Source organism: Lygodium microphyllum, chromosome 30, assembly GCF_053477565.2.
Source record: "Lygodium microphyllum isolate KBCC chromosome 30, Lygodium_microphyllum_v1.1.10, whole genome shotgun sequence".
NCBI classification, from domain to species: Eukaryota; Viridiplantae; Streptophyta; class Polypodiopsida; order Schizaeales; family Lygodiaceae; genus Lygodium; species Lygodium microphyllum.
This window is the reverse complement of record NC_141164.1, coordinates 46011828-46022995: the sequence shown is the minus strand read 5'-3', so window position 1 is coordinate 46022995 and position 11168 is coordinate 46011828. Positions and strand designations below refer to the sequence as shown.

At 40.0% G+C, this 11168-nt stretch overlaps 1 protein-coding gene across 1 annotated transcript; it reads right to left on the bottom strand.

The window, feature by feature from the left end:
* Positions 1-5352: 5352 nt before the first annotated feature.
* Positions 5353-7904, bottom strand: LOC148009807 (E3 ubiquitin-protein ligase DIS1-like). Its single transcript, XM_087672943.1, has 4 exons — positions 7612-7904; positions 6773-7057; positions 5977-6360; positions 5353-5849 (listed from the first exon to the last, which is right to left on the bottom strand). Exons 2-4 carry the CDS (start codon positions 6977-6979, stop codon positions 5529-5531), a joined length of 912 nt encoding a protein of 303 aa, XP_087529069.1. The 5' UTR covers positions 6980-7057; positions 7612-7904; the 3' UTR covers positions 5353-5528.
* Positions 7905-11168: the final 3264 nt, after the last annotated feature.

Here is an 11168-nt window from a genome sequence, read left to right as displayed (position 1 = left end):
TGCTTGGATGTTGTTCTTGTCAAGCTTTACAGTGACAATCTGTGAAAGAGAATCAGACGCCATTACAGAACATTGCAAGAAATTCTGTCACTGCAAAAAAACACAGCTTCAGCCTCACAAGGGCAAATCTGCAAAACTGACGAAAGTGATATTTGACCACACAGTCACTTCCTAGTGACGATTTTGCATCAGCAGGCAACAAGGATGATTCTGTAACTCCCAATGTCTCTACGCACAGGCATATGATGCAATTTCTACATTAACTTTTCACGAACCTATAGAACAGTGGTCGCACAGCAAAAACAGAGCCTTTTCCTGAGTGTGTGCGAAAAACTTCCGCCTCCAAAACAGGCACCGAAATGGCCTCAAATCAAATCAAAACAGGGCAACCGTGGCTAGAGACCTCTCCCGCAGCATATACTGCGGCTCTTGCTACACCGTGAAGGGTCTCTCAATCTGAGACAATGCACTCTTGCACTTCCCACTTGTGCTACCTGCAGAGACTTGCTCCCAAAACAGAAAAATGAAAGCAACACTGGTCCTCTTACCAGAACACCGCTAACTTGGTTTGCTTTCTTGGGCTCCTTACCACGAACAAGGCTCTGATACCATGTCAAGATTGTGGGAGAGAAGGAAGGAGTCTCACTTGTAGCTTTCTTGCTTGCACAATGGGGGAATACACACACAGGTGGAGGCTGAAAACAGTTTTGCTCTTCTTAGTTGTGTAAGCCAAAAGAACTCTAGTACAAAGAAATAGAAGAACCCTATATATGGGTCTCAAACCAAACTCAACTAACTAAGGTGGCATACTAACTGAGCCACGAACTAAAGTAGATAAGGATAGTTGTCATCTAGTTATTATTCATGGGCAGTGTACCAACCGCATCTGCAGCTAACAAGTCGATGACATAAATGCACAACGGTCACCCTGGCATATCACGAGTGGAGCTCGATATCCCAACACTTGTCAAGATCTCGATTGACCAAAATCCTGCAGATCTACTCACCAAAAGCCTCTCTATGAAGCGCTTTGCCTTACTCACGAGATTGATGGGCATGGGATGAGATGACATCTTTCCTTATCTTGTTGTACATGTGTACATGTTGTACTTTCTTTTCTTTTTCTTTTTTACTCCTCATTGGGGCAGATTCTCCTTTAAGTGGGAGGTTGTTGGGGATAAATACACCTTCGCCTAGCCACCCTTGTATTACTACACTGACAATACCCGCGCATGCACACTGCAGGCGGCAAGAACCCATCACCGTCACTTTATTCTTTATTCTTTTAGTGATGTGACAAATGAATAAAGGGAAGGTCAGTCACACATTGTGAATGTTGGAGTTCCACATTGTGAGTCTCTCTCTCTCTCTCTCTCTCTCTCTCTCTCTCTCTCTCTCTCTCTCTCTCTCTCTCTCTCTCTCTCTCTCTCTCTCTCTCTTGCTCTTACTCTCCCATGGAAGCTTCAATCATTCTCACCTTTCAAATAATACATTCGGAAGCATGTAAATAGCATAAGCATCCAAGTCCATAAATAAGAGATCACTGAACCATACAATCTTTGTACATATGGATGTAGAAGATCTTAGAATCAAAGCTTAAGCCTCAAAAGAGAGCATATCTATACATAATTGGTAGTGTCAAGCATACACATGATCCAAGAGCATTCCCGAATGGCATATAGACATAGATTACACTAACATTCAAAGCATCTACTTATTGTCCACCATTATTTATCCAATCCAAACATTTTTCTAATTCAAACTATTTAGAAGAGTTGAGCAAAAATGAGCAATCACCTCTCATCACTAAGGACTAAGAAGGCAAGCTAGAAAACAACCCTACACAAGCTTCAAGCAATAACTCATCTTGATGCAATTCAAGAATCAAGAGCATATCCATCCAAATAGGCCCTTCTCATGGGGTCATGGAAAATAAGCCTCCCCTCACAATAGGCTATACATAAAAACTTTACCCATCAACTATCTTGTCAATAGTGTGATCATTAGGATGTTTTGTATCTCATCAAGTTTATACTCCGTTTTTCACTTTGTTACTAAGATCGTGACTTCTTTCACAAAGCATTTGTCCACTTCGCCTCTCAACCATTGTAGCTCACCCATGGAAAGACAAAGTCTTTGGTCACATTAATTATTCTCCTTGCCATCGTACCAATTAAAGACTTCTTTCTTGAGACAAGATACATACTCGAACACTCAAAAGGGAGTTGTCTCACCTCTAAATATTAGTTAAGAGAACAAGCAAGAGCCACATAAGCATTATTCCTCTATACAAATAGAATAGTTTGCAAGGCAAATGGACTACCAACCTTGCCACATTAGGACCCTCCTCAATGACCCTACTAAGGCTAACCAATTAAGTATTTGACTAAGCAAAGCCTCCAAGCTTACACAAACATGTCATGTGAACACGAGTGTGTAACCTAGTGATGCACCTAAAAAGAGCCCAACTTTTAAGAATCAAGCCACCTCCTTTGGGATGGCACCAATTCAAGATTCATTAAGCAGCCTTCCAAAGTGAACTCAACTTCCTCACGAGTTCTCCATGTACCCAAACACTTCTTTATGAGACAAGCCAAGATGATGAAAAAGGTGCAAGCAATTTCAACCCCTCTTATAGGATCAAAACACGATCCAATGCAAGTGGATATTGAGGTATGCAATAGGCCTATTAAAAGCTTAGTTTTCATAATGTGAAGATCATATTCATAATATTTACATCAAAAAGAAAGCAAAACAACATAAGAACCTTGGGTTCTTCTAAGTCTCTTGTACACTACCCTAAGTTTGAAGAACATCTTGGTCCCTTTTCTAAGGTTTAAGAATGAGAAATCTGTGTTTTGCACAAAAGTTCACATGATACACCATTTCGAATTCAACAAGATGGGCCTATTACAAAACTTAGCTTTCATAATGTGAAGACCATGTTATGAAGATAATATCTACATCAAAAAGAAAGCAAAACTTAAGAACCTTGAGTTCCTCGAGGTCTCTTATACACTACCTTAAGTTTGAAAAACATCTTGTTCGCTTTTGAAAGGTTGAAGAAAGAGAAAATTGCGTTTTGCACGAAGGTTCTCACATGAGACGCCATTTCGAATTCAACGAGATATATTGACCTAGACTATAATGAGATTATTCGTTCATGTACACATATTCCTTCACTTGGCTTGACGGTGTAGAGATAAGGAGGAACGCCACGATCATGCCCACATGTTGAATGGCATAGCTTGATCTGGTCTTACAGGTTGTATGGGCACTCTCTAGGTTCTATAGGCAGACTTGAGCGGCCAGTGATAGATCAAAGACACCTCTTTGCACATTCCCTCTCTTTTCATATCCATCACAATGGTTTCATCAGTGAAACAGTTAAACCCTTCAACAAACCACTGAAAGGTTGCCGCTAATGCAAGCTGAAGGAGGGAATCTAGGATTGGAGGCAACGTTTCCATCGAACAATTCACAAAAGCACAAGACCCTATCCATTTTCGAAAAGTACTGAGAATAACCCCTTTCTTTATGTAATGACATGCATCCCTTCTTCATGTTATGACATGTATTGGCATCTATCGAATAAATGACAATTCAAAGGGCCTCAAAGGGCCTCCTCCTTGTGAAAGTTGCTAGCAATGTGCTCACCATTGTTAAACAAACCTTGATAACTAATGCAAAGATCCTTACTTGTTTGGAAAATGGCAGTGCAACCTCACGGACTGCCTCGCTGCACCACCACCATACTAGCTCTGCGACTGCCTGTTCTTTAAATCCCGACTGCAAATTCCCTTTTTTCTTAAAGTTTACCTGGCCAAAAGCCCATGCACCTCATCATATTTTTCGCGCTTACCAACAAACCACACTATCAACTTCCGATGGCATTTCCATTAGAGCCTCTCTTAGAAATACAGTGATAATTTGAATATTTACACCCTTAATCAAAAAGCCGCAGTTTGGATTAGCATGTGTAGCCTTCTATTCCGCTTCAATTTCTACTTATGTGGCATTGAACGTTATATGCTTTTACAATGGTTTGGTGGGATGGTGTGAAGCTAGTTTCTCAACTTAAGAGGTACACTTTTGATGTTTATTTGTGGAGAGAGAATAAGGCACATTTTATCTTCAAAATCGAAGTAATCCTTTACTTGAAGGGGGACAAGCAACCAAAGAAAGGAAATGCTCAAGGAATCTTTGCTTGAAAGGGGGAGAAGCAACAAAAGCAAGGTAATGCTCAAGCAATCTTTGTAAACGACACATCAATAGATTATTAGTTAGAGGTTTGGTCTTTAAGATTACTCTGCAAGCCAAATTGTAGATGGCATGTATTGAAGCTTTCTCGGGGTTAGCTATTCATTCACTTGGTTATGATAGCAAACCTTGCAATGACACACGATGGGAAATATTTGGTAAGACTAAACAAGTTGATCTAGACACAATGGGATCAATTTTCTCATGAAGGTCACTCAGGAAGATGCCGATATAGATTTGTATTCTTGGCTTCCTCACACAGACAAGCCTTCTCACAAGAACCAGCACACAACCGCTTGTTAAGAATGCATTAGTTCCTTTTAACCTCAAGCAGGCATGTTTATTTTTCCAGTGCAGGCATCGCATCAAAATCACAAGTTGACTACTATCAAGGAGATCTTAAATCAAGAATGGCTTAGCCATGCCCTGGCTCAACATTGCTGAGAGAGAGAGAGAGAGAGAGAGAGAGAGAGAGAGAGAGAGAGAGAGCACAGATATTTAAATAGAGAGAATGAGAGGAAGAGTGAGAAGTTAAGAGGAGCAAACAAAATGATTGAATTAATTAAAGTTCAGGTCAAATCATATTTCTTAAGTGATGAAACCCCTAGTGATTGTACAAGTATGTCCTTTCAGGCAGTGTTAACAAATACAACTGACTAATTCACCTGCAAACCAATGCCTTAAGCTACTTACCACAGCCAAACTGGTCTCTACACATAATCATTAATTAATGCTTTCTCTATTTTTCTTTATGAGATAAAATGGGTGACCATTTAAAGGAAGCTCCCATCAGAGTGTACAGAACATTAGCTGGCTCTATAAACTACTGAAACAGCAGCATTCATGGTTCCAGCCAAGCCAATCAAGGCATTATCACCCTCCAATAACAGCATTTATGTTACCATGGCTGATGCTTACAGCTGCCAAGCCTATGTCATCCAAGTACTAACATTGTAGCTCACTTTGATTCTGTAAAAATAGGATTGTAAAGACTAACAAGTCCATCAGGTATTTGGTAAGGCTGGTACATACTCCTTGCAATATTTCTGCTTGGTCTAACACTTACATGTCAAGCCTTGATAAGGCAGTAGGTGCTTGTTTGCAAAAAAGCAGCGACATCTTTCTGATTGTTCCATTGTTGGGCAGGGACAATGAGCATGTGTCAAGTGAGTGGTTAATTTGTGAGAAACGAACCTTTGACAGTAGCCAAAGTACATGTGGAAAGGGGATGATAAGGCATCCACTATAAACATTGATTTTGAGGAAACCTAGCGTTCCTTCCAAATTCGACCTGTAATCCTCAGCTTAAGCTCTTTCTTCTCCCCTCCAGAAAAAAAAAGTGCCATATTTCTATGGATTATGAGCCCATCATTACTGTCACGCACTTTAAGATGGCTATCACGGATGCTTCGAGGAATACCTTCCCATGCTAATTTTCGGCCATGTGCACCAACTTCAATGCTGTAAGAGAAGGCTTTTGCCTCAACATCATCACCCATGAAGCGGAGAAAGGCCATGTATACAGGTGCCATACCAAGTTGAAATGCTTCAAAGTGGAGACAGAAGTACTTTCCAAAGCAGTGAAAGACCTGTTTGCAAGCATGCAGCACACAAGAATACAACTGTTAACAGATTACTTTAACTTATGCTCTATGAGTTGCCATAGCAATACACATATAACACTTCAACAAAACCAAAAAGAAATGAGGTCCTTACTGTTAGCATCCAAGTTGCATTATCAACCTCCTCTGGGTTTGATTTAACATACCGGTGGTTGAAAGTGCAACCAACATGTGTGTCCACTTTGTGATAATCCCTTAAATGGTCCACGAGGGTCTGAATGCTCCCAGTCATCTTGCATTCAGAGCCGTATGGACAATTAAATGGCCTGAGAGTGCATATGGCCTCATGATCTAGTTTACTATAATAGGGCAATGTAGCCAAGCATCCATAAGGCTGGTATTTGCATGGCAAAACAAAAACTGCAGCCACTTTCTCCAAGGCCAAACATCTGATGTTGCCTAGCTCATGCTTACAAGTGGGACACCAATTGTCTGCTTTATTCTTGCAATCAGAACAGAGTGTGTGTCCTCTGGGACACTGTAAAGTCAAGAAAATCAATCAAATTAGAACACTTACAGTTGAGACGTCAATTCAAAGCCTGTACTTAACGTGAATGTCTACCAGAAACAGTTTGCCACCTTTGAGGGGCATAAATTGGTATTCAAGGCATTCAAATCAACTATGTAGTCTGGAACACATAGGGGGCAACAACATGCATATATACACAACCAGGAACAAAAGCCAACAAATTACAGAAGGAAAGATTCCTTTCACTTCACCATCTTTTTATGCAGAACCAGAGATGGAACAAGCAGCACCTTGACAGCACAACGATCCAGAAGGTAGAAAGGTATACCATAAGTGAAGTTTCCTCTCAATGTATATAGGCAGCAAAGGAGGTCTAACTGATAAAACAAAAAAAGCTAACTATGTGGAATGAGCTCCAAACCTGATGAATGGGAGGGTACAATGGACTAGAGCAAATAGGACATTGCAGCAACTTGTGGACACTCTTCTTTGACTTGGAGTTCCTCTTGCCCAATCTCAAGCCCTGGAACTTGGATACAAGCACTTCCTTATCACTTTGGTGGTTAACTGGTGCATTTTCCAGCGAAGCCCATTCATCCAAAAGATGGAGTCGATTTTGTATGTCCATCACAGAATGTCCTTTTCATAAGAGAAGTGTCGCACACCATCGACAAGCACTAGTTTTCTGCTGCCAAGTGAATACAATCTGGTTGCAGAAACATGACCTTAGGAAATTCGTATAGTTGTAAAAATGCCTACTTTTCCCAAACACAAGCACATACTCCACCTAAACTAGGCGTAGCAACATGAAATGCAACGAATCCAGTCATTGCAAGTGTACACAGGATCCAACCATCATACAACACAAAGCCTCAAGCAATAAGGTTGAAGCCGTATAAGACAGAAAAACTTCATATTTTTGCAGTATTTTGATGCAAGTCCTTGCAACACATTTAAGGCTTCAGAACAAGGTGATGGACAGCTTTGGAACAAAAGATATCCCGAGTAAGATAAGAATACGACTTTCAGATTTTATCTGAGTCGGAACGCAAAATGAACGGAGATGGAATCAGGATGACGCTCAAGGAATGACAATAGCAAGTTCTTGGTCGTGTAGGAGCCATTCTTTTGAGAAAAACATGCCGAGACATCATCGTCAATCCAAGGCTTCTGTTGTTAAGAATCACCGAAGGCAAAACGAGTTGAAGACCAAAAATATAACGGTGGCAACACTGATTTTGGGGGAGGGGGAGGCCATACCTGATGACTTAGCGGCTTCTTGGAGAACTTGAGAGGCTGGAATCATCGGTTTGGCATCTACTGACCAATCTTTTCCTCGGAAACGGTTTCCTATGAACCTCTTCGCCATAGCCAGGGACCGGCACAGACGCCATACGAATTTCTGCAGCGGCAGCAAAGAGAGGGTTTGTCTTGTCGGGTCATGTCATCATCTTACAGTTTACTTTCCTTCTCCTTCCTCCTTCCTCCTTTGCGCGCCTAAAACCTCCAAATTCAAGCACACCATCGCGTCTGCAATTCACGAGGGGGTCGCACAACAAGTGCAGAAAAATACTTTTTTATAATTTTTAGTTTTTTTAAATATATATTTTTCGATTTTTAAATATAGAAATCTGGGTGGAAAGGACAAACGCACGCCAAGCGTCCAAAGTTCCAATTCAAAATTCCTGGGGTGTTCCAGAACAAAAAGAATTCCGAGTTCCGATAATAATTAATTAATAATTTGGCGATGATATCAACTATATTGGGATATAGTGTAATTAATTATATCACTGTTTTATGACCTTCATAAATGCGCGCATTAGATATTCTGGCGCACGAAGAAGAGGAATGTGAGATTTTGGACAAGCGGAGAGAGCGACCGTCGACGCTTTGGCATAAAGCCTGTCATGCAATTGACGGCTCCTCTCTTTTCTCCTTTGTTTTGAATTTCCGCATCGAATTCAGCCTCATGACACCACATGAAATGAAATTCACCATTCCAATGAGCAAAGCTTCAAAGGCCCCTCCAAGTTCTAGAGCCTGTCCACATGCCTCCGAAGGCAGCGCCACTCACACCAGCTAGTTTTTCTTTTTCTTTTTTTTCTTTTTTTAATAGACAAAGACCCGCTTTGATGCTATCACAATAAGTTTTAGACCAATCGTTCTTAGAAGGTGAGGGGTATGAGATATAGATTATTTTCATTGAGACATCGCTTTTCATAGTCTAAGCTCGCTCTTCAATTTCAATGTACGGGAAGTCAGAAAAGTTGAAAAATCGCATCCTCTTCCCCTTAGATGAATTGAGATGTCCTCATCTCCAGCTTCTACAAGGGAGGGATTGCATACCTAGCTCGGTGGAGTTGGGGACAAGGCACTCGTCACCACTAACGATAGCCCCCAATATGTGATGTGTCTCAAACAAAAGCTCGTGATGTTGAGCACTTCAGGGAAACAAACCGAAAAGAGACCCTTTCCCCATGTAACAAAATGTTGGAATTTTCTTGCGTATGGTGCAAAACATATAAGAACCCATGCACACCATGTATGCACCACTAAAGAGAAGAAATAGAAAAATTGTGTGGCCCATCACACTATACCCTTCAAGAGGAGCCGGCCAAACAATGACTTAGTGGTCAAAGCCACACCTCAAGCTTTGTCACATCACCTATGGAGGGGGTTTGCCACCAAATCAACTAGGTGGCCACACCAACCCCAAGTGACTAGGTATTACATAGTGTATGAGTACTACTATTATACACACAATCTTGCAATTTGTGAAACACATTTTGTAGACTCAATAACCTTTCTTGTCTTCTTGACCACAATATCTTGGTAATCTCATGTGGCAGTGCATCTGACATTTTGTGTGTCTACTTGAGCCAACACCACCAATGTCGATGGTAGGTGACAAAGCTACCACACCTCTTCTTGTCATAAAGGCGGTCTGATTCTATTGAGAAGACATTCTTCGGGTAGAAACACATTGTAAACCAACTAGATTCTTTGATGTCTCACTAATAAACTCGGTTTTACACTGTTTTCATTCCGTTTAGAAATCTAAGGTCACTTGACTTGCTAGACTTCATGAAAATCTAATATCTAGTTAAGCCCTAATATGTCACTACTTCGAAAAAGAAAATGTCAAATCATCTTTTGGAGAAACTATAATTGAATGAAGCTAATAGCACATAGCATTAGTGGAAAGCTACCCTTTTTCTTGTCCCAACATCAATGGAGCTTTTCTCAATTAGTTTTACAGGGTCATTGTTTCAAGAAAAGAACTCCAACTTTGCTCTTTGCGAGTAGTGAACCATAATAGTCAATACATAATGCAACAATTAGGTGCCATATAGTTTGACTTACATTCAAATATGATATTCTCTTCTTCGTTCAATGATGGTCTCTTAAAGCAATCCGAAAAGAGGAGCACTTTCTTATTCACATCACTCACATTTTTTAATGCTTAATGCTCTATCAATGAATAGCATATATGATTTTTTAATGCCAAGCCATCCCATGTGAGAAGAGAAACTCATGTATGTAAACTAATCACATGTGCAAACTCATGTGGAGAGAAAGATGTCCTCAAGATATAGCAAATACTTATAGAAAAACATGCTTTCTTTTTTAATCAAAAGCATGTGCATTTTTCACAAGTGCAACTATCATTGTGTACCTTTAGGAATACTCTAGTTGTGTTGTGGCAAACAAGTGTGCATATAGAGTGTATGTGAGCACATCCCTAGGCTTGTTTGGTATGTATTGTATAATCTTGCTATTTTATTATTTTGGTTATAGGTTTGGGAAGCCCCAAACTTCTAGAGGGCTTCCCGAACCTACCCCTTTTTCCAAACCTCCATTTTTTTAATTAAAACCCCCTCCCCTCTCTTTCGCATGTAATCTTTTCCTTTCTCTTTCCCCTCCCCTTTTTAATTAAATCCCCCCTCCTCACATGTAAGGCCTAGGTTCTATATATATATATATAATTTTAAAAGAGAAGGCAAAAAATGAAAAAAGAGAGGAGAGAGAGGGGGGAAATGAGGAAATAGAATAGTCCTTTTTAGATTAAACCTTTTTGACAGTTTTTTACTTAGAGAGAGACATAGAGGAAATATATAATTTGAGAGAAAGAGAAAATAGGGGAGAGAAAGGGGAAAATAAGAAAGAGAAAAATAGATAGAGAAGAAAAAATATAGAGAGAGAAAAGAAAGCAAGAGAAACAAACTTGAAAGAGAAAGAGAGAGGAAAAAAGAGAAATGAGGAGAGAGAGAGAGAGAGAGAGAGAAACTAAGAACAAAAAACCGAGAGAAAGATACAAACAGAGAAGAAAAGAAAGAAGAGGAGAGAGAGAGGGGAAACAAAGAGAGAGAATTATAGAGAGGAAAAATGAAATTTAAAAGAGAGAGAAAGGGAAGAAAAAAATGAAAAAAGAGGAAAGAGAAGAAGAAGATGAAGAAGAGATAATATGAACACAAGGAGAGAGATTTATAGAGGGAGGAAAGATAAAATTTAAGAGAGAGAAAGTGAAAAGAAAAAATGTAAAGTGAAGAGAGAGAGAGAGAGAGAGAGAGAGAGAGAGAGAGAGAGAGAGAGAGAGAGAGAGGAAAATTGGGGAGAAGAAAAGGAGAGAGAGAGGAAGAAGAAAAAGAAGAAAGAGGAAAGGAGGGAGAAGGGGGGAAAGAGAAAAGAGAATAGTATTTTTTAAATTAAACCTTTTTAAACATAGTTTTTGAGAGAGAGAGAGAGAGAGAGATGAAATATATAATTTGAGAGAAAGAGAGAAAAAAATAGGGGAGTGAGGGGGGAAGAGAGGAAAG